This window comes from Acomys russatus, chromosome 29, assembly GCF_903995435.1.
Source record: "Acomys russatus chromosome 29, mAcoRus1.1, whole genome shotgun sequence".
In the NCBI taxonomy this organism is placed as follows: Eukaryota; Metazoa; Chordata; class Mammalia; order Rodentia; family Muridae; genus Acomys; species Acomys russatus.
In genome coordinates this window covers 1,757,544-1,781,842 of record NC_067165.1, presented here as the reverse complement: position 1 = coordinate 1,781,842, position 24,299 = coordinate 1,757,544, and the positions used below count along the sequence as shown (strand labels likewise).

The window sequence follows — 24,299 nt, the reverse complement described above, 5'->3', positions numbered from 1 at the left end:
GTTTGGATTCCTGCTTTGACTTTCCTCAGTGATGTGCTATATTTAACTTGTAAGCTCAAACAAACCTTTTCTTCCCCTAAGTTTCTTTTAATTATAGTTATCTCAGCAATAGAATTCAAACAAGACTAATAGCTTATTTGGATTTTTTTTTTTTTTTTTGGTTTTTCGAGACAAGGTTTCTCTGTGATAGCTTTGGCTGTCCTAGACTCACTTCGTAGACCAGGCTGGCCTCAAACTCACAGCGATCCACCTGCCTCTGCCTCCCAAGTGCTGGGATTAAAGGCGTGCGCCACCACACCCGGCCGGCTTATTTGGATTTTAATATCGCAGGCAGAGTACAGCCAAATTAATTGTCAGAATGTAATATGAATTTCCCCTAGCCCAGTTCCTAATGAAGCTTTGCTCAATTAAGACTATGCCGTCCACACTTCCATCAATAGTCAATAGTCATAGTCTAGCCTTCAGCATTTCAATCAATTAAACTTTTTTATTATTAATTATTCTCTAGCCTGAAGCACCGGACTTTTCCTCACTCTTTCTACACATCAGTTCTCAATGCCTAAAACCTATATAGTCAGGTTTATCTTTGCAAAGACCTCAGTTGTCTTTGCAACCATTTTTTCTGCTTTCATTCTTCTCTCATTACTGTGACTGAGCACCTAACAAAAGCAACTGTAGAGAGGAAGGACTTATCTGGTTCACGGCCCATCATGGTGACAGTTAGCAACATGGTGACCCCCTTTTCCTCAGCAGAACAGGAAGCAGAGCTAGTACTGAAAGTCAGGCTAGGCCATGTAGACCTCAAGGCTTATCTGCCAGGAACCCGCTTTCTCCAACTGCGTCCCCTTCCTAAGACAGAACCATCAGCTGGGGACCAACTGCTCAAACGCACAAGTCTATGGAACATTTCACACCCAGACCTAGTATTTCTTCTGCTTTATTGTTCCTCTGTTCCTTTTTCCCTGCCACCTTTGAGATTATTTGAATCTATATTGTCTTAACTACATTTTTATTGTTGTGAAGAAACATCATGACCATGACAACTTAAGAATGAAAGCATTTAATTGGGGACTTGCTTACAGGTCCATAGGGTTATCGTGGTAGGGAGCATGGCAGCAGGAAGGCAGGCATGCATGGGAGCAGTAGCTGAGAATTTCCATCTGATTCAGAAGCAGGAGGCACACGCAGAGAGAGAGAGAGAGAGAGAGAGAGAGAGAGAGAGAGAGAGAGAGAGAGGAGAGCGAGAGAGGAGAGCGCGGAGAGAAGAGAAGAGAGAGGAGAGACAGAGAGGGAGGAGGGACATATATATATATATATATATATATATATATATATATATATATAGAGAGAGAGAGAGAGAGAGAGAGAGAGAGAGGCATAGACAGCGAGACTGAGAGAGACAGAGACAGAGAGAGGGGGCAGAGGGACATAGAAAGAGAGAGAGACATAGACTAAGAAAAAGAGAGCAAAGGGAGGGGGAAAGGAGAGCGCTAATCAGCAATGTATAGGATTTTTGAAACCGCAAAGCCTGCCCCCATTAACACAAGTTCTCAAACAAGGCCACACCTCCCAACCCTTCCCAAACACTTCTACAAATTAGGGACCAAGCATTCAAATACATGAGCCTATGAAGGCCATTCTCATTCAAACATAGATTAAATTTTTATTTTATTTACCTGTTGTACTTGTTTGAGGTTTTGGCATTTCCTACATGTGTAAAAACATCACCACTTTATACTTTGCTTGAAGCAGTGAGTGGTTCTCAACCTGTGGGTCACAACCCTTTAGGAGTTACATACCAAATATTTATAATTCAAAATAGTAGCAAAATTACAGTTACGAAGTAGCTACAAAACAATTTTATTGTTATGCTGTCCACAACACGAGGAACTGTATTAAAAGGTCGCAGCATTAAGAAAGTGGAAGACCATTGCTTTAGAGTAAAATCATACAACTGATGCAGGAAGCTTTGTATAGGGCTGGGCAGGGATGAGACATGTATTTAATCCCAGCACACAGGGGAAAAAAGAAGGAAGGAAAGGAAAGGAAAGAAAGGAGGGAGGGAAGGAGGAAGGGAGGGAGGGAGGCTTGAATTGTATAGTCTATTACCCTATTAATTATACTGTTATATATAGTCACAGATTTTTTTATAGAAAAATATTGTATTTTTTGCCTTTGACATCATCTATATTTCAGAGAAAGAATCCTATATATAAAACTGAATACTTACCAAATCTGATTTATTTTTCCTGTCGTCCCTGAAGCTAAGTTTCTGGTATTTTCTTTTTGCTTGACAAATTTCCATCAGAGTACTTTGTAGTAGAGGTCTGAAGGAACCAAATCCTTAGTTTTTCTTTAAAGATATTTCTGAAGGCAATTTTTACTTGATACAAGAGTCTGACGGAAGAATATGCACATGAGTGATATTTCCCCCATTCCCGGGTTCATGCGGCAGCACCCTTCAGCTCACAGCTCCTGACTTCCACGCTCTCTGCTGAGACGTCACGGGTTTGAGTTGTTGCTCCTGGCTCTTAGGCTCATGCTGCTTTCAGTCCTTGTCTTGATATCTGGGTCTCAGCAGTAGACTCTGTACCTATTGCTCTTTCCATATGAATTCTTCATGGAGTTGAGTAAGCTTCCAGAATTCAGTAGTTATGTGTTCTACCAAACTAAAAAAAAAAAAAAAAAAAAAAAAAAAATCCCAGTCTCATCTCTTCAAGTATTTTTCTAGTCTACTCTCCCTCTCCTCAACTTCTGTGTAGTTATTGTTCCTCAGATTTCTGAATCCGTGTGTGTGTGTGTATTTTTACATACATTATATATGTTTCAGTATTCTATCGGTAAGCTCATGAACTTTTCCTTTTATATTTCTGTTTCTACAAGAGATTATTTTTAAATTCAAGTATTATGTTTATTTTGGTTCTAGAATTTCCATATTTTCAAGAGTTGGGGGAAGAGGATCAATGAAAGGAGAGGAGTATGGGCAAGGGAGGGAAATAGAGGGATTAATGGGTCAAAAGACAATGTTATACACATATGAAAATATTAAAATGACGGGTGGTGGTGGCACATGCCTTTAATCCCAGCATTTGGGAGGCAGAGGCAGGTGGATCTGCCTGGTTTACAGAGTGAGTTGCTGGACAGCCAGAGCTGTTACACAGAGAAACCCTGTCTTGAAAAACCAAAAACCAAAACAAAAAACAACCAATCAAACAAACAAAAAGAAAAGATTAAAATAAAACCCATTGTCTTACAAGAAAATTAATTTTAGGAGTCTATTTGAACATCTGGGTCACCTTAATGCTATACTCACTTGGATTTTTTTCTTTTTTCTTTTTTTGGTTTTTTGAGACAGGGTTTCTCTGTGTAGCCTTGGCTGTCCTGGACTCACTTTGTAGACCAGGCTGGCCCGGAATTCACAGAGATCCACCTGCCTCTGCCGCCTGAGTGCTGGGATTACATGCATATTTAGGACACTCAATTCTCATCCTTCAAACACCACTGTCTTAGCAGTCTACTCAATTCATTGAAAAGTCAGTTTCCCTTGAAGAGCAGCTCATATTTTAGCTTAGTTGTTTCCACAGTCTTTAAATGGCGTGCATCTGGATGAAGAGTTAGACAGAAAGCGCCCTGTCAGCTGGCTTCTTCCTAGCCTTCCTCTCTCACCTTCCAGCGGCTTTGGTTGCCCTCAATGTTGTCCAGTCTTTATGTGGCCAGGTGTGTGCCCCATGCAGTGCCAGCTGCAGATCAGTCACTCCAAATTTTAGTGGTTTCTCTTTGTCACTACTTTCTTTCACTCTCCTGGGTGAGAGAGAGGAGTGGGGGGGTGGAGAGAGAGAGGAGAGAGAGGAGAGAGAGAGGAGAGAGAGGGGAGAGACAGAAGGAGAGGGAGGAGAGAGAAGAGAGAGGAGGAGAGGGAGAGAGAGGGGAGAGACAGAAGGAGAGGGAGGAGAGAGAAGAGAGAGGAGGAGAGGGAGAGAGAGGGGAGAGACAGAAGGAGAGGGAGGAGAGAGAAGAGAGAGGAGGAGAGGGAGAGAGAGGGGAGAGAGAGGGGGAGGAGAGAGGAGAGAGAGGAGAAAGAAGAGAGGAGAGTGTTTCCAGGGTAATTCTGATAAGATTGCTTACTCAGGCTGTCAGAATTTCCAAAGGCATTTTCTGAACTTTTTTTTTTTTTTAATTTATTTATTAAGTATACAGTGTTCTGTCTGCATGTATGTAGACCTGCAGGCCAGAAGAGGGCATCAGATCACATTATAGATGGTTGTAAGCCACCATGTGGTTACTGGGAATTGAACTCAGGACCTCTGGAAGAACAGGCGGCGCTCTTAACCACTGAGCCATCTCTCCAGCCCTCCAAAGGCATTTTCAGATTGTTGTGTTTGGGTGGTTTCTTTTCTCTTTCATGAGTGAGTGTGTGTGTGTGTGTGTGTGTGTGTGTGTGTGTGTGTGTGTGTGTGTGTGTGTGTGTGTTTTACAGGCTCCATCTTTATTTCTAGTTCATTATTCCATGCTTCCTAAATATTCAGAAACAATGGTGGTGGGTGGGTTTTTTCTTTTCTGTTTCTTCTTTCAGTATTTTTTCTTTTTTAGTATGGGGTCAGGGATTGAATTTGCAGCTTTGCTCAAACTAGGCCGTGATCTGCCACTGGTCTAGACTCTCAGCCCTCTTTTCACTTTTTGTTTTGAGGCTAATAAAATAAATAAAATACTGCCCCTGCAGCTAGCTTCAAAATCATAATCCTTCAACCCCAGTCTCTTAAGGAGCTGGGATGACAGGCCTGTACCCTCAGCTCCAGCTGGGTGTCACTCTTACCAGTTCATAGACTAGTGGATTGATTATCTTAGCTATGATAGCAGTTGTTGGTTTTATACTCATAAACTTCAGAATTGTGCTAAAATAGTTATTTTTATGGATTTATTATGGTTTTATTCATAATAATTGTTACATGTATCAAATATATATATTTATTGTTGCTACTAAGTATACTATGTCTAGTGTGTTGGATCTGGCATGCTGGTACATTCCTGTCATCCCAGCACTAGAGAGGCTGAGGCAAGAGGATTGCAACATCAAGGCCCTCCGCCACATAGGAAGACCCTTTCTCAAACATGCAAGCAAGCAAACACAGAAGCAGTAACCAAAAATTATATTGTTTTCCCTCCACTTTAGCTCATTGGATTATAACTGCATATCTCTTAGAGACCTTGCATTCATATAACTTCACTGGAAATATTAATTTGTAAGCGTTAATTAGCATCTTCTTTAGCCTTCTATTTTTATATGTTTAAAAAATCCTAACATTGTGAGATTAGCATGTAGGTTTTTACATTCTTTTCAGGCTTTGAGGTTAAGATCATGCCAGATCATTTAAAGAACTGAAAAGTTTTTTCCTTTTTGTTTTTTTTAAAGTTAATTGACATGAGCTCTTTTTTTTTTTAATTTATTTTTTTGTTTGTTTGTTTGTTTGTTTTTGTTTGTTTGTTTAACTGCATGAACATTTGAAAGAACTTATCCACCAACCTATTCGGGTCTGGTTCTCTGAAAAGGTCTGAATTGGTCCATAATAATTACATTCAGGTATATTTTCATGCACACATACCATGTGTAATTATCAAATCAGGATAATTAGTACCTCCATCACCTCCAAGATTTCCTCCTGTATGTTGAGAAACATTCCAAATGCGCTCAGCTAGTTATTTGGGAATGTGTAGCTACAGGCATCTTGCTGTGCTGTAGAAACAATACAGCTTAGTCCTTCCTTTCTGGGTTGCTGGGCAGGGAACCCAGGCCTGGCCCTCACTGAGTCAGCCTTCTGTATGGAGTTGCACCATATAGCTCTAATTCTTTTATTTTTAAAACAGATGGTTCTCTGTATAGCCCAATCTAGGCTCAACTTGCTCAAACACCAACCCCCAAAGTTCTGGGGTTGTCTAAGTGCCACCATGTCACGATTAGTGATATGTTTGAACTTAGGTATTTTGTTCTTTTCAGCTTTTTCTCTTCCTCTTGGGTTTCTTCAGCTGTTTGGGTACTTTGCTGATAATATCAAGTTTTGTGATTTTTATACATAACTATGGAGGACATGACTGGAAGCCAAATAAGGTCAATCTATAGATTGCTCTGGATAGTATGTACTGTAAGCTCAATTTTCTTAACAACTATACTTTATTACGCACTCACTAACAGAGCATACCTCCCTTACAACCCGACTAACCCAAACAATAGGAAAAGGAGATTAAAGAACACAATAATGAAACCCCTTAAGGAGATCAGCTCTGAGGAACGATTCTCCTGGCGTACTCAGTGGGACCTCAGCAAACCCTCAATTCAACCAAGGTTGCTGCTGGAACCTGGAACAGCAGCTGAGGCCCAGAGCCTCAGCCTGAGCCCAGAGCCTTGAAGCCTTCCCTGGAGCAGTTCTCTCTAGGAGCCTCTCTCAAGTGCAGGGGATGAACAGCCGAAACAATCCCAAGTCCTCTCTCTCAAGCCTCTTGTTTTGGATATATATATATATTTTCTGTCATAGTCTCTACTAGGATGTTTTCAGCTGGTAATATCCAAGCTCCCCCATGAAGTGGTTTGACTTTTTTTTTTTTGGGGGGGGGTTTCGAGACAGGGTTTCTCTGTGTAGCCTTGGCCATCCTGGACTCACTTTGTAGACCAGGCTGGCCTCGAACTCACAGCGATCCGCCTGCCTCTGCCTCCCGAGTGCTGGGATTAAAGGCGTGCGCCACCACGCCCGGCTCGTGGTTTGACTTTTAAGTGGGAAAACATCCTGCTCTCTCACAAGTCTGTCCCCATCCCATACCTGGGATCAACACAAAAACATGTCTATCGTCTCTTCAATATTCAGTTTAACATCTGTAAATTTTCCAAACCATGTACACAGTATATTTTTCCTGTCAAGGGTGTGTGTGTTTGTGTTCTTTCATTCCCTTGATTAAATTTGCTAGGGTTTTTCTTTTTCTTTTTACAACGACCATAAATACAATGGCTTTCTTGATTTCTCTCTCAGCTTTATTTGGCTGGTTTTTGTACGTGGATTTTGTATCATCTACTTTGCTGAATTCATTCACCAAGTCTAATGGATTTTTTTTAATTTTTTGCATTTTTCTATAAATAAGATCTGGCTTTGTGGACACAAAAAACAGCATGACTACCCCCCTTCCAATGGGGGCACTCTTAGTTCCCTTCCATTGCCTGGTAGCTCTGGGTGGGTGCCCTGGCCCGTGGGGTCTTCAAATGGTACCTAGGAGGGGGTGCAGAACTGAAAAAGAGACAGGACAGGGAGACACGAAGAGATGAGGGTAAGTCTGGATTCTGATCAAACTCTTTTTATTGAAAAATTTCCACAGGGTTTTTATAGGGTCTCAGAGAGGCAAGGGCAGGGTTGCTATGGAACCTAATGGCAGCTATTCTGCTCTCTAGCCGGTAGTAAAACTTTCAAGCTAAGGGGGTAAACTTTGAGAGAATGTAGCTGCAGAGGTGATAAGCAAACGGGTTCCTAGGAGCTAATGAGGATGTTCTGCTATATATCTCAGTAGTAAATACTTCAAGGATAGGGAGATAGGTTCTGAGGAAAGCAGCTTCTCGGGACCGGACTGGGTGGTGTGGCCTCGGGCTGACCCTCAGCTTGCTACGTGCCAAACAGAGGTGCAGAAAATGGAGTCTAAGCCGGGCGTGGTGGCGCATGCCTTTAATCCCAGCATTCGGGAGGCAGAGGCAGGCGGATCACTATGAGTTCGAGGCCAGCCTGGTCTACAAAGTGAGCCCAGGATGGCCAAGGCTACACAGAGAAACCCTGTCTCGAAAAACCAAAAAAAAAAAGGAAGGCCGGGCGTGGTGGCGCACGCCTTTAATCCCAGCACTCGGGAGGCAGAGGCAGGCGGATCGCTGTGAGTTCGAGGCCAGCCTGGTCTACAAAGTGAGTCCAGGATGGCCAAGGCTACACAGAGAAACCCTGTCTCGAAAAACCAAAAAAAAAAAAAAAAAAAAAAAAAAAAAAAAAAAAAAGGAAAATGGAGTCTACCAGCAAGGTGGAAATGCCTATGTTTTAGGCCAAGAGCCGCTAAGAGTGGCCCCCTCCAGGCTGGGACTTCTAGTCCTGTGCTCACTAAAACTGGTGAACATGGAAACCCTTTTCTTCGTCATAAGCGCAGAGCAAAAGTTTTCAACTCTTCCCGACTGAGTAGAGTACAATATCAGCTGCGAGCTTGTCACATTACATGTATTCCAGTCCTCTCTGTGTTTTGTAGTTTTGTTTGTTTGCTTGTTGGTTTGTAGCTTTCTGTGCTGGCTAGTCTTATGCCAACTTGACACCAGCTAAAATTATGTGAAAGGAGGGAACGTTAATTGAGAAAATGCCTCCATAAGATCCAGCTGTAGGGCAGTTTTGTTTTTTCCTTTCTTTTTCGAGACAGGGTTTCTCTGTGTAACCCTGGCTGTCCTGGAACTCACGTTTTCTTAATTAGTGATTGATAGGGAGGGGCCCAGCCCATTTTTGGTGGTGCCATCCCTGGGCTGATGGTCCTGTGTTTTATAAGAAAGCAGACTTAGCAAGCCATGGGGAACAAGCCAGTAAGCAGAACCCCTCCACGGCCTGTAAATCCCAGCACTAAAGAGCTGGAGTCAGGAGGATCAAAACTAGTGGTCAGGGGCTGGCAAGTTGGCTCAGCGGTTAAGAGCACAGTCTGCTCTTCCAAAGGTCCTGAGTTCAATTCCCAGCAACCACATTGTGGCTCACAACCATCTATAATGAGATCTGGCGCCTTCTTCTGGTGTGCAGGTGTACATGTAAGCAGAACATTGTATATGTAATAAATAAGTCTTGGGAAAAAAACAAAAGAAAACAAAACAACAACAACAAAAAACTAGTGGTCAGCTGGAATCCAAGAGACCAGGCTTGGGGTGGGGAGATGATACAGATACAAAGAAACAATTGACAGGAGGTCTCCATTTTTCCTGCTGTTTAGGCAGAAGATGCAAAGCCCTTGCCGTTTCTACGGTCTTATACTAGACACCTGTGCAAAAACTCAGCAGAGCCTTTAATCCTGTCTCCTAAAGTCACCGATGAATCCAGTGCCAGCAAGAAGGAAGAAGTCTCACCACCATTTACAGGTACACAAATTATATGTTTATATCAAAAAGCTAAAAGTAACAGCATCTAATGTACATTATAAACATCAAAAAAATATATGTTCAAGGAATGGACCTATTTGGATGGACAGACATTATATGTCATTTCTTTGTAACTATTACTACTAGAAAAAAAAAAAAAAAGCATAGTCTGGATTCTTTAGTCTTCTGCTTATAAATATTTTATTAGTTCCAGTCTGGCATTACTGGCTTCCAGCCAGAACAGAACCCAAGACATTTGTTTCTGACCAAAGACAAGAATTAAAACTGTTTGCTTTCAGGGTCCTTGCTCCCAATATGCCTAACCCTGTTTCCATTTCCTGTCCTCATCACTGTTTAGAAATCAAAGTTTACAAAAGACTGGTCAGATAGAATTTTCCCTAGGGAGCACAAAGATAGTAAAAACTTAATTAAATATTTTATTTTTTATTTATTTTTTTGGGTTTTCAAGACAAGGTTTCCCTGTGTAGCCTTGGCTGTCCTGGACCCGCTTTGTAGACCGGGCTGGTCTTGAACTCACAGCGATCTACCTGCCTCTGCCTCCAGAGTGCTGGGATTATAGGCGTGCGCCACCACGCCCGGCCTAAATATTTTAATTACACTTATTTTTTATGTTGTATGAGTATGCGTATATATAGGCACATGCATCCTACTTGATTCTCTCCTTTTATCATGTAGATTCTGGGTATCAAACTTAGGCCAAGGAGCCATCTTACATACTCAAACGCATTATTTGTCATTACACAAACTACAGTAGAGATCTCCTCAGAACCCTTGTTTCTTTGTCCTAAATGGCTCAACAGAACCACAATGGCACAGCCCAGCCTCAAAAGCTTTTCAAGTTGACAATGCCTGTCATACAAGGGGCATGTATCCCAAACAGGCCAACGGAATCACAATAGCTCAGAAGAATCCAGAAAAACAAAACCAGTCATCAAAATGACTCAGAGAGCTCAATGGAACCAAAACTCTGTCAAGTCCAAAAGAAAGTCCAATTACTCATTTCTCTACTTTGTCAAAGAGAAGTGAAAAACATCTGCCGCTGGTTGAAGTGGGAATATATGAAAAAAAAACATCTCTGGAAGTCATTCAATCAGCTACATGGAATCCTTTGATCTTTCTTGTCCATCTGTGGCCACCAAAAATGCAGAGAAATAAGATATATCAGTGTGGCCACATTGGGACGAAGAACAAACAATGAGGTCTGGTGATTCCTCCCCTCCCCTCCCAAAAGTCCATCTTTGGAGTCCTGATATGAGGTTTAGTTTTAAATGACTATGTTGTCACAATTCACCACCCTATATACTTAAGATGTGAACATTTTACTGCATATAAATTATACCTTAATAAAGCAAAGTTACAAAGACAGTTACAAGGAAACAATGTCTTCTAGACATAGGAGGGCAGCTGCACATGTGACGTCATAGTGTTTGTGACAGCATGCACAAGATCTGTGGAAGCCCAAGTCAGACCAAACTCAGCCTTTGGCCAAGTGGCTATTGTTGGCTGAATGCTTCTGGGAGAAGGAGGGCCAGTTTTCTCTAAGAGTGTAGGCCCTGGTAAGCCGACCACAGTGAATACCACACATCCAAGAATAGTTGGGAAGCACTACTTGGTCTTTATGGGTCCCCGGACAAAAAAGGGGGTGGGGTAGGGGAATGGATCTGGAAAGTGCTAGAGGAGGGGTGAGTTGGATCAGAACATGTTGTATGAAAGTCTCAAAAATCTACCATAAAAATAGTTGTTATTGTTGTTGTTGTTTTTAATCAAAGTTAAGGGACTGAGAAGATGGCTCAGTAGTTAAGACCACAGGCTGCTCTTCCAAAGGACCCAGGTTCAATTCCCAGCATCCACATGGTAGCTTACCACTGTCTGTCAGTCCCAGGGGATCCTATGCATTCTTCCAGCCTCCATTGGCACCAGGCACGAGCATAATGTACAGACATAATGTGCAGGCAAAATACCCATACACATAAAAATAAATTTTTTTTTTAATTAAAAAGAAAACAAAGCTGGGTGTGGTGGTGCACACCTGCCTTTAATCCCAGCACTCGGGAGGCAGAGGCAGGCAGATCGCTGTGAGTTCGAGGCCAGCCTGGTCTACAAAGTGAGTCCAGGACAGCCAAGGCTACACAGAGAAACCCTGTCTCGAAAAAAAAACAAAAAAACAAAAAACAAAAAACTCAACACTGCAGAAATCTAAGATACCAAAATATAATTGTCAAAACAACTGAGGAAAGCACTTATACTAATACAATAAATACCAATAAATTTAATTTAAAATTTAAAAGACTAGTTTTTGGTGTGTGTGTGTGTATACACATTTGATAGCCTGAAATTGATGTCAGGAGTGTTCCCTGATCACTCTCCAGTTTACTCATTACGATGATCTTTTTGTTGAATCTGAGCTTACCAAAAAGCTGGTTCAGCTAGCCAGCTTGCTCTGGGGATCCGTCCCCACCTTCCTAGTGATGGAATTACAGACAGTGTTTCTGAACTACTGTCCTCAAGCTTGCATGGCTAGTGCTGTATATTCATGACATCATCTATCCAGCACCTCCAGATGCTAGTTTAAAAAGGCAGTAATAATTGGACATATAACCTAACTTCTCAAAGTGTGTACTCACCACTAGCTCCTGAACACAGCTCTCTGTGTTCACATTTATTTTCCTCAGTTGACAACTGAAACAAACCTAATATGGATAAATTTCTCAGCAGGCCCTCCAGGTATGTCTTGGGAATTGATTTTAGACCTGGTGGTGCCCATTATCCCAGCATGTGTTAAAGACCTGAAGACTTAGTGCATAGCATCCTGCATGATAGCTTGACATTGTACAGTTATGGGGGTAGCCTTGGGTCAGACATCTCTAGATCCCAAAGCTTCCCAGAACAAAGACTGTGTTTGTTCTAGAGTGGCCTTTCACTGGCTCTTCTGCAGCTTGGCAGGGTATCCTGGGGTCGTAGGCCCCGAAGAAGTACCCAGTAGTTCTAGACAATGGCTGGAAAGCGAATACTCACTGAGCCCAAACTCGAAAATGTCAAGTCGAAAGAAAGATAGAGGGAAAGGAGCAGTCCTCCCCCCTGCCCCCCGTTGCCTGCCTCATTCCCATGTGGCCAAGAAGGGTTTGGCCCACCAGGCTTGGGGCTTAGGTCTTCCTGGGTTTTGGCACCAAGATAATAGGTTTTCTTCAGCAATGAAAGAAACCAATTGAAGCTGATTTAAAAGTATAAAGGTAGGTTTATTGGTGGCAGCTCTTGAGCAGGTTCACTAGTTCCAGAGAACGGAGCCAGGCAAATCACCATGCAGACATGGAGATATTGGGGGGGGGGGGGCGGTGAGCAGAGGGAGGGAAAGAGAGAGCATGCACACACAAGGAGAGAGAAATGCAGAGAGGGAGGGAGGGAAGGAGAGAGAGGGGGAAGGGGAGAGAGAGACAGAGAGAGGAGGAAGAGGAGGAGGAGGGAGGGAGGGAGGGAGAAGAGAGAGAGAAACACACTAGTGACCAAATGTCTGAATTATAAATAGGGAAGAACCTCTGGGGATGGGGAAGCGCAGCCCCTAGGCTGAAAACTTCAAGGTAGAGGGTGGGGTGTGCCAGCCATACCCGGTAACAGATAGGGACTGAGGGATGCTGGGAGAACCTGAAGGCCAGGTCTGCTTTGATATGTTAAATAGATACCCCAGTCCTTGTCCTGAGTCTGAAACCCAACAACCTTTAGTGATTCTTGAAGTGATGCGCTGTATTGTTAATTCGTTTGACCCTTCTGCTTTTTCAAAAAGGTCTTTATTTTACTGTCACTCTTGAATACTCTACAAATAATATTAACTGTGATGTTTGCTAGGATATGGAAAAGAGTCTAAAGCAATACACTGAAATAAAACTGCCTGGGGACAAGAACAAGCAGAACGTCTCACTGATATTATGGGATGCGGTGTGAACAAGACTGGCCGCCGTAGACCATGTGCGTGCTCAGTCCCAGTTATGAACTTTCTGGAAAGGACTAGAAAGTGTGGAGCAGATCTGTCACTGGAGGTGGGCTTTAAGGTTTCAAAAGCCCATTAGGTGCACTGCTACCTGTGGGTTGGGATGTAAGGCTGTCAGCTACTGCTCCAGCGCCATGTCTGTATGTTTCCTGTTTTCACCATGATCTAGCCCTCTGAAACTGTAAGCAAACCCCCAGTTACACAACTTCACTGGTAAGAGTTGCCTTGGTCATGGCGACTCTTCATAGCAATAGAACAATAAGACAGAAGTGGCACCGGCGAGGTGCCATGTTGCTGTGACAAGCCTGAGCATGCTGCTGTTTGGAGGATTCTAGAAGACTTTGGGACTCTGGACTAGAAAAAGTTGAGCACTTTAAGCAGGGCTGTAACTGCATGGTCTGGTGCTTTGTATCAGATTGTTACTTATTTTGCTTCCCGAGGTCAGCTTGCTGTCTTTTACGAGCACACACTCACTATCCCGAAAGGATGTTTGTTAACTTGCCTTATAAAGTATCCCTGATTGGCTGAATAAAAGGCCTACACCTGGGCAGGGCAGACGTGAGGGGCAGCAGAGCTAAGGTTCTTGGGCTTTGAGGGACAGAAGGATCATGGAAAGAGAGTGGGAGAGGAAGGAGGAGGAGATCTGCCATAGGGTAGGTAAAGAACCACGTGGGTGGGGAGGAGTGAACTCTGAGAATGGCGTGGAGAGAAGCGGCCCAGTTAAGAGCATGGGCCAAGTATTTATGGGGTTACTGGATGGGAAGTAGCCCAGATGGGAATGACTAAAGCAACTGGCATGGGATGTGGGGCTGAGAGATAACAAGGTAGATTAGGATGTAATGTCTGCCCAGCCTCAGGTGAAACAAGGCGTATTTAAATACAACAGGCGTCTGTGTCTTTTATAGTTTGATAGCGGGTTAAATAAAACCTCTGTTAACAATGATAAGTTTTTAATAATAAACACTATTAGCCATTATATGTATTTTCTGCAACACAGGGCTCAATGGGCCATCCTAGTAGGGGCAAGGAAGAAGTGCTGAGAGATTTATGGACTATGGCAGGCCATCTCAAGAGGGTTCAGAAGGGAATAAAAATATTGGAGACTTTGAAATTTTGGCAAACAATGTGACTAGTATTTGCCCTTGACCAAAGCATTTGCTGAAGGCTAAAATGAAGAGTTTTGGACTAATGGCACTGACAGAGGAGGTGCCAAGAGAGCCCATGCATTGACTGTGGCACACGGTTAATCGTGAGCACTCTTAAGTAGACCACAGTGAAAAGGAGCAAGCTGGGCAAAAAGAAATACAAAATGTACAGAGTGAGGGGAAAAAAAGAACTCCAGGAAATGTAATGTGGGAGCCAAGTTCTGTGCTCAAGGAGATAAAGTTTTAAGAAAGGTCTGATTCAAAAAAGAAGAAAGGGCAAGACACCACCCAGCAAGCCGGGCGTGGTGGCGCACGCCTTTAATCCCAGCACTCGGGAGGCAGAGGCAGGCAGATTGCTGTGAGTTCGAGGCCAGCCTGGTCTACAAAGTGAGTCCAGGATGGTCAAGGCTACACAGAGAAACCCTGTCTCGAAAAACCAAAAAAAAAAAAAAAAAAAAAAGACACCACCCAGCTAATCCTGCAATCATGAAAGGAATAAGCCTGAGGGATTTCCTCAGCCTAGAAACCATCCACAAATCAAAGTTTATGCAAATGAACCCTATTGGGTGGGTGGGGTAAGGCTGCCCAGCTTTCAGCCCCAGCAAGCAGAAGAATTTGGCAGCTTCAGCCCTTAAAAGTTAAGGGTTAAGGAATCTTCCTCCACTGTTAAGGAAATCCACTGAAGCTGGGAGTTTGACAGGATGGTCCTGCTTGGAGGCCTGGAAAGGCCATTGCATGAAGGCATGAAGGTAAAGTCTGGCTTGTATTGGAGACCCTAAGATGTTGGAGGTGCCAGAGCCATGGGACACTTGCCAAGGAGAACTGCAGACTGAGTGTGGAGCCAGCCCAAGAGAAAGAATTGTGTTACAGTCAACAAAGCTGAAGGAGTTGGAGATCTGAAGAGGGCTTTGACATCAGACATGGAGATGCAGAGTTTGGAGTCTGCCCCGCTGGGTTTTGCTCTTTCTTTGGCTCAGTGTTTTCTCACTAGGCTCTCTTTTCTTCCTTTTGGAATGGTCATATACATTCTGTGCCACTGTATGTTGGAAGCATGTGAACGGCTTTTTATTTTAATGTTCCAAGGGGTTATACAGTTAAAAGAATGCGTTGGGGGCTGGAGAGATTTTGGACTTTTGAAGTTGGACCCGATGCATTAAGTATTAGGATCTGGCTATAAGCCTATGGGGACCGGGGAGTGGAATGTACTGGTTCCAATGAGAACAGCCCCCATAGGGGGCTTAGTCCTCGAGCTTAGTCCTCAGTTGATGAACTGTTTGGAAAAGATTGGAAAAGATTGGGAGGCGTGGCTTGGCAGGAGCTGGTGCATCCCTGAGGGTAGGTTTTGAGGATTCAAAAGCCCACACTAATCCCAGCCTCTCTGTCTGCTGCCTGAGAGTCAGGATGTAAAGCTCTCAGTGGCAGCACCAGAGTCAAGTCTGTCTGCTTCCTGCCTTCATAAGGGAGCAGCCCTCTGAATTTACACAGGCTTACAGGCTTTCTCTTATGAGGTGTCTTGGTCTCGGTGTCTCTTCACAGCAACAGAGCAATAACTAAGACAGTAAGTGGCTGGGGTCACTTAAAAAGGCAAGACAACTCTAGAGTGGCCGCTAGATACACCTGGAAGACGACGTGAGGAAGACTTCCTCATGTCAGGTGGCATCTGCTAGCTGACTTCTTTCCGTACCAACAATGATGGATTACCCGAGGCTCCCCACTGGCTAACAGTGACTTGATATAGTAGAAATATTTAAAAACTTAAAGATATCCTTTTGCAGCCGGGAGTGGTGGCGCACACCCTTGATCCCAGCACTGGAGAGGCAGAGGCAGGCGGATCGCTCTGAGTTCGAGGCCAACCTGGTCTACAAAGAGAGTCTAGGACAGCCAAGGCTACACAGAGAAACCCTGTCTCAAAAAGAAAAGAAAAAAAAAATAGACATCCTTTTGCTAGGCTGGAGATAGATCTCACTTAGCAAAGCTTTTGCCTAGGCTGTATGAAGCCTTGGGCTCCACCCCCTCCACTGGGTAAAGCTAGGCATGTAAGTGCAGGTCTGTGATTCTACCACTTGAAAGCAGAGGTCAAATGATGAGAAATTCAAGGCCAGGCTCAAGTATATAGGGAATCCAGGACCACCTTTGGCCACATAAGACCCTGTATCCAAAACAAATAAACCAAAACCTTTTGTTCATGAGAACTCATTAAGGCTACTTTTACGTTTGTACTGTCCTTGCTGAACACGGAAGGGTTGATCCGTCTTTTCTTCTTCTACCTCATCCATCCAAGAAGTATGAACGGCAAAACGGCTCAGTGGTTAAGAGCAATTACTGCTTTTACGGAATTTTATTTTGACTCCCAGCACCCGCAACAGAGAGCTCAAACTACCTGTAACTCCAGCTCGAAGGGGCTCTGATGTTTCTGGCCTCCGTGGGCACCTACACTCACATGACACACGGACTAAAAGATGTGCCAACAAGCTACTGTGGGTTTGCTACTACAGCAGAGTTTTCTATGATATTTTAAGCTGTAAGATATTTCATATAGACAAAAAAGATTTCACTTGTCTTTTATAAAAATCTATAATTGCAGATGAAAATGAAAGCAGAGCTAAGAAGTTCATGTATTCTACAGACCACTCCGAAGATTCTATTAAAAAAGGGTAATTTGTTTTTAAACCATTAATATTTTACACCATTCAATGACTACTCTGTAGAACAAGTTCTGTCTTGTGTAATATAGAAGAATTTTTCTGTTTTTTTTTTTTTTTGGTTTTTCGAGACAGGGTTTCCTCTGTGTAGCCTTGGTCATCCTGGACTCACTTTGTAGACCAGTCTGGCCTGGAACTCACAGCGATCCGCCTGCCTCTGCCTCCCGAGTGCTGGGATTAAAGGCGTGCGCCACCACGCCCGGCTTTTTTTTTTTTATTAACATTGACTCTCATAGTATCATCAAAAAGGGAGGGCCAGCTATTGGGTAATCCATCCTGAGTGCAGTCAAACGAAGACTGAGAATATAAATATGTTTTTGTAGTATGTACAAATATAATTATACTTCCCAAAGGAGGTTAAAAAAAAAAGTGCTTTCATTTTATTTTTTGCGTGACACCAAGGTCCCTCTCATCAGCATCTCTGCATAATGGAGCAAGAGGCCTATTTTCCGCATTGGAGTGATGATGGATGGGCTCTTTAGGCTTAAGTCTGTTTCTGTCCGAGACAGCATCTGCAGAGTATGCATGAGTAAAGGGCCTTGATGAGCTTTGGGAAGGAAATCTAGGTACCAGATGAGGGTCAGAGCCAGATCTCTGTGTCACTGTCAGGACTGGTGGTCATGAGGTTCCTCCCTGGGTACCCTGGGGCTGCTAATTATCTGTGGCTCCTGATCTCTCTTCTCTCTTCTCCACTGAGTTGGTCAGGGTCCACTCTCGGGACTCATCGATAGGACAGGCTTTCTGAGGCTCTATCAATCTCCTCCATCCTTACTTTCTGTAAGTGAGACTGTTTGCCTCCTCTTTGCCAAATCTGTGCTACAGGTTACCCCAAAAGCCTGCACGGACAAGTCCGCTTCCCACATAAACCAAAGGACACCCAAGATGAAAACCCTTTTCCTATTTGTGCCTATGCACCCCGTTGCATGCTTGTAACTACAGTGTTATAAAGCCCCAGCACAGACTGCGTCACACACCTCTCTGCCCACAGCGCTCTACTCCGCCTCCACAGCGTGCTCCCCACTCAAAAACAAGTAACTGCCTGCCTCCCACCTGTGCTGCTGCTGCTTCTCCCACAAAGCAGGCAGGGAACCATGGCCTTGTCAGACTGATTGATCTCTATTGGATCAATGAGCCTGCTGACAGTGACTTCTACAGAGAGAAGTGTAGGGAGAGAGCTGATTAGATGAAATTCTCTAACTATAAACTGTTCACTAAACTTTGTTCATTTTTTTTTTTTTTTCAGGAGAAAATCCCCTCCAGAGGTGAACGCTTTCATTACAAAAGAAAGTGAGTCAACCAGAATTGACCAAGCAAGGACGCCTCTACACTTCGAGGATATACTCAAAAACTCAAATATCAAGACAATTGACCTTGGTCCACCAGGGACAGCACTTTATTCCACGGTAAACTCTACTACTATTTAGGAAAAATGAATTCCACAAGCCTCTGGGAAGGCTAAAGCTACAATGTGACTTGAAATCTATACTGTTAAGAATCAGCCCACTCTGTTTTTGTTGAGTCTATGCTACCATCTCAGGTCACAGTCAACAACTTGGATGCTGGGGAAGAGGGACAGTTTCTAAGACTTTTATAGCTTCTGCAATCCTAAATAGACTAGGGTTTTTGTTTTTTGTTTTTGTTTTTCCCACAATCCCTACCTTTTCATGGCAACTCCTACAGACTCTTATAGGTGTTCTGATTGGCAGAGCCTAAGTCCAGGAAGGCTGGTGAAGACAGTGTCTGTCTCTACCTAACAACACATTGGCTCAGAGCAGCCGTTCTCAACCCGTGGGGTCCAGACTCCTTTGGGGTTGAATGTCAGATATTTACATTATGATGTATAACAGTACAACAGTTATGAAGCAGCAACAAAATAATGTTATGGCTGGGGGTCACTACAATGTGAGGAACTGTATTAAACCGTCATGGTGTTAGGAAGTTTGAGAACCACTGACTTACAGGGTTTAAGCTCCCTATTGTGTTGGATAAACCAAAACTAATGTGAAGGCCACTATTGTGGCTAAGTTGGTAATATTTTTTCTCACCAAAGAATAGTAAAACTGGGTGGTGGCTGTTGTTGCTGCTGCTGTTTTTGGTCATCTTATGGGGAATCATAACCATTGGGATACATCTCATGCTAAGAGCATGTGCCATCATCTAATTTCTGATTTTATCCTAGGAAAGACCACTCCTGGCTTATTGCCCAGGGCTCATTCAACCCCACTACCCTTGGCTCCTGCTCTGCTTCTGTCTTGGTTTATATTGCCTAGAGACCTCCCAGCTTAAGTAGCACAGGACACTGAGGAACCAGCGGGAGCTCCACTCATTCAGCTAAATGCAGCTCTAGGCCCAAGACAGAGCAAAGGTCAGGGCTTAATATGGACGGGAAAAGGTCTGCCTCAGCTGGACCCTCTTGGGTCCATCACAGTCCAGACACCCTGTAATGGTACCTAACCAATCCTTTCTGCCAGTGAAAGAGCTAGTATAATAGTCACAAGAAGAGAGGCATATATGAGGCGATTACACCAGCTCTCAGGAATGGGATCAGTACCCTTGCAAAGGACTCCACGGGATTGATGGGGCTGTTTTGCCTTCATATTCTCTGCTGTACAAGGCCACTGAGACAGTGCCAACTGTAAAGGATAGACCAGATGCCAAACCCATTCCACCCTTAAGTTTGGACTTCCCAGCCTCAAAAGCTGTCAGAAATGAATCTCTATTATTTATTTTTTGAACATAGCACTTATTGACTTAATATTTGCAAAGCAAATACTGGTAAAGTACATATCTTACTAGTTTACATGGAAATATCATTATTTTAATCTAGAGAAAGAATTGGGGATTGCAAAAAGAATTATGCAAGTATAGGGGTGTTAATTTTTAAAAAGTTTATAGATTTTGTTATTACTATAATAAAGCATATTCTATTTTTATATCTAGTACTTTGACTACTTTATTCAAATACATATTAAACATTTTTACCAAGTATTGTAGAAAGTCCTAAGATACAATTGTAAACACCCCAATAATAGACATAGTTCAAAATTTTTGAATTAGCATAGCCATATGTGGTCATTTGGGTTTATATTCACTAATGTCCCTTATGATCTTTGGCTCAAACCCATTTGGGGGCGGTGTGTATTTCTAGAGCATGGGCTTCTAAGGAATGCCCACACAGTGCCTCTTCTTTCTAACTCCATTCTCTCCATTCTCAATTCCCTGAGCAGTTAAGATGTGTACTTATTTCTATATACCTCACCTTATTTCGGAAAGGATTTAAAAAGGCCAAGGCTTCAAATTAATGTCTAATAAAGCTATTGGCAATTGAGAAGGGAGCACCTGCTTTTTAAAAATGTTTTTGAATGTTATTGCTGATACCATGTACTTCTATTAGTCATTTACAATATTTTACAAATTTACTTTCATGTTTAAAATGCTTTGCTTCAATAGGCTTATGACTCAGTGTTTTTTTTTTTTTTTTTCTTTCTTTCTTTCTTTAATCTATAGGAACAAAGCCTTACAAATCTGATAAATTTCCATGACACAGCATATGTACAAATGTGGCTCCTGGCAAAAAGGTTTGCTCCCCATGTTATGACACATACAAAAAAGAATGTTGTTTTAAAAAAAAATTATGAAACGTACAAAGCTTTATATGATAACCCCAAGGCTGTTTCAAAACCTCAAAGAAGTAAACCTGTGGTACAGCAGAAAGACTTGCAAGCCATCTCTTCTGAACAGGCCCAAAGGAGTAAAAAGGAGAGACAAAGGAAGGCACGTGATAGTCTGGCTTCATCAAAAAGACCTCCCAACACACTTTATCATTTGTCCCGAACTTTTTCTAGCTTAACCAAAAAATTAGCTGGTTACTTTGATAAAGATGCTACTCAAGAAACGAGTGCTAAGGCAGACAGATTTGAACGAACATTTTACAAAGCAAAGCCAAAATCCACCCGTAAATTCACTGCCTTTGCTATCAAGTACGACTCCAAGCCCCTGAAAAATATACTTGAGATACGTAAGCTGAACAACATAACCCCGCTGGATAACCTGCTAGTCTGGTGAGTGAATGACTGATAACAAATCATTCGTGCAGCAATATTTAGGAAGAAGACGAACCAAGTTCCAAGGTCATAGAAGGAATCCTTACCTGATTATTAATGTTCAGATGGACGAAGCACTCAATGGGCCGCGGTCTGTTCAAGATTGATCAACACTGTTAGCTAACGCAAGGATGGAATTAGGAAATTATCAACATTAATTCATGACTTTTCAGTTGTGAGCCTAGCTTGTCAGGGCTGGGCCATCTGTCTAGCCCATGCATGGCTTATCTCAGTTATACTTAGCAGACATTCCTGTTGGCTGCAGCATATTTTTATTCAGTACCAACTACGGTGTAGATTGATGAGAAAGTTCCTGTCAGAAGCCAAAAAAAAAAGCATCAACAGTTTTGTCCCATGATTGACTATCAAGACAGATATACCATTATTTTACTGAATATGGAGTCCACTGTAGACCAGCAGTTTAGAGACTCCCAGGAAAACAGCGTCCCTTGAGCAATGTATGTGATTAAAAAGGCTTGAACAAACCTGTTAGAGCTGTTTGGAACTCCACTATCTGTTTCCCAAGCAACACATAGCTTTCTTTCTGGGCTGTAGAATAACTTAAGTGACTGAGGACTCTAAATGAGTAATTGCCTTGGCAAATCCTACGAAACGTTGAGTGTTCTAAAATACATTCTTTCTCATTGCTCTTTGACTCAAACAGCACAAAGACTTAACTCTTACAGAAATTGGCAAACTACTCCCAGGTTCATTTTGCATGTATTTCTTTCACATCCTACATATTTTTCACTTAAAAATAGTCTTTGAAGGCAAGTGGCAAGGTGTTTGACCTACAACATTTTTCTAAAATGCACAAAACCCTTGGCTCAATTCTCAGAACAGGAAAAAAAAAAAGGTAGTGAAAAATTCCAAGATTAACCCACAAAAGACTATTTAGCTTATAATTTTACTGCATAGGATTTAATGTGAAAATAAGTTAACAACTTGTTATTCCCAATAATTTAAAAAAAAAGTGCTGAGTAAGAAAAGAATCTTCCAGTGTTAACTGGAACCTGAGGACAAGCAGGTTGGGTTCTAGAAGCATCTAATCACAGGAAGTGGGAGGCTCAGCTGCAGAACCAGGCAGGGCAGGAACCTGGTGGAGGTGGCCTTGCTACAGCACCAAGACACTCAAGTCGCCTCCCTCACCCAACACCGCCAGGCGTTTCTCAATGTCTCCACTCTGCCATTTTATTTGCTTTCCAGTTTGCCACAAATCCTGCACTAGGTCAGAAGAGAAAACATACCTAGTAAGAGCACAGGAGACAGTGGGATGCTTCCCTCTTCCCTCATTCTCCTGATAAGAGAAAGACATGTGGCCTTAGCACAGATAGCAATGAGGGTGGGAAAGTACCTAAGTCTCAGTTTATTGCTTTCCCAGTGATTGTCATAATCAGCAGGGGTCATGACAGGGTTACTCTCTGGATTACAATGGCCAGGATGTTGGGCAGTGTAGCAGTCAATGAAATTCTCCTTCTATTCCACTCCCCCTTATGCTTGCTCATGATAGAACTTTTAAAAAAGATGTCCTCAGAAATCACTTATTTTTCCCAAGTTAAATGCTAAACCCAACTACACTATTCACGCTAAAGAAGTGGGGGTTGGGTGGGGTGGGGAGTGAGTCGTTGGTTTTGTTAGTTCCTATGGGTGTTGGTGAGCGTTATCCTTTAGGAAGACACTAACCACTGGCTAGATAACTCAGTCCTAGAGCTCGTACCTAGCACAAATGAGACCTAGGTTCAATATCAATACTTGAAAAAAAAAATGAAACCTGACATAAAGTCAAAACCATATCAGTTTTCTGTTGCTGTAAGAAAACACCATGGCCACCCTAGTGTCTACTGCCGTGACAAACACATGTTCAAAACAACTAAGGGAACAAAGGGTTATTCCAGCTTACAGCTGTAGCCCACCATGAAGGGAACTCACAGAAACCTAGAGACAGGATCTGATGCAGAGACCATGGAGGAGCCATGCTTCCTGGCTTTCTCCTCATGCCTTGTTCATCCTGCTTTACAACCAAGGTCCATCTTCCCAGGGATGACACTATTCACTATGGTCTGAGCCCTTCCACATTAACCATTAATCAAGAAAATACCTCACAGACTTGCCTATGGGCCAATCTAAAGGAAGCATTTTCTCTATTGAAGTTTCTCTTCCAGCGGCCCAGGCTTATGTACAGTTGACCCAACATATCTAACCAGGACAATGACCAATAACAACTATGGAAAAGTTTATGTGTACTTCTGCTTCAGAGGGATAGGAGTCTGTCATGGAGGAAGCCATGACAGCAAGTGGGAGGCATGGAGGCAGCATCAGGAAACTGATAGCGAGCCACCACAAACACTAAGCTGAGAGCAAAGTAGAAGCAGCCATGCCTTTTTATTCTCAAAACCTTCCTCCAATGACACACTTCCTCCCACAAGGCCACATCACTCAAGCCTCCTCAATCAGAGCCATTGACTGGGGAACCAAGTGTTCAAATGCCCAAGGGGACATTTCTCTTTCAAACCACTACACACAGTGAGTAAAAGGCTAGTCCAGAAGACATCAGAACCCATCTTAACATCCCCACCCCTTAAAAGAAAAAGGTACTAAATATAAAAATGACATTTTTGCATGTATGCTGATGGACTCCTTTAATGCTAGCTAGCCCTTGGTAGGCTAAGGAAGGATGATCATGAGTTCAAGACCAGCCTGGGCTACAGAGTAAGATCCTAGCTCAAAAACATTAAAACTCCAAACATCTATGTGTTCAAGGACTCAGTTAAAGCAACTTCCTAGCTGGGAGAGCTGGGCACTAGGAGGTGGGACTTAAACTCTGCTTCATTCTCTTCCAATTTCATTTGAAATCTACCGTCCTTTAAACCATCAGCTGCAGGGGATGCCAAGAAACTCGGTCAGAGTCAGACTTGGCTTTTATTCTCATTCTAGGATGTGAGCATGACCTTCAAGGCCAGCCTGCATTGAGGGTGATGCTATGGCCTGTGCTGGTGAACCAGCTGGCTGCTGTGGTCTGTGAGCCACTCCCATGGGGAGCAGCACTCATTTTTATAGAATTAATTCTGATCTCATTGTGTCCTAGGAGGTCTTGAAGTGGGACCACTAGGTCTATACAGAGAATTTTCTTTGGATACCTCGTCAATGGATGCATTTGCTTTTTTTATTTTAAATTATTATCATTACATGTGTACACAGATGTGTGTGCGCGCATGTGCACACCGTCGT

At 42.9% G+C, this 24,299-nt stretch overlaps 1 protein-coding gene across 1 annotated transcript in view; it reads left to right on the top strand.

Moving 5' to 3' along the window:
• The window catches only part of C29H1orf141 (chromosome 29 C1orf141 homolog), a 49,615-nt gene extending 28,582 nt beyond the window's left edge, over positions 1 to 21,033 (top strand). The window contains exons 5-8 of the mRNA XM_051172016.1: positions 8,974 to 9,118; positions 16,851 to 16,920; positions 18,215 to 18,371; positions 20,476 to 21,033. Of these exons, the coding sequence (XP_051027973.1) occupies positions 8,974 to 9,118; positions 16,851 to 16,920; positions 18,215 to 18,371; positions 20,476 to 21,033 (930 nt within the window). The remainder of the gene's footprint in view (positions 1 to 8,973; positions 9,119 to 16,850; positions 16,921 to 18,214; positions 18,372 to 20,475) is intronic.
• Positions 21,034 to 24,299: the final 3,266 nt, after the last annotated feature.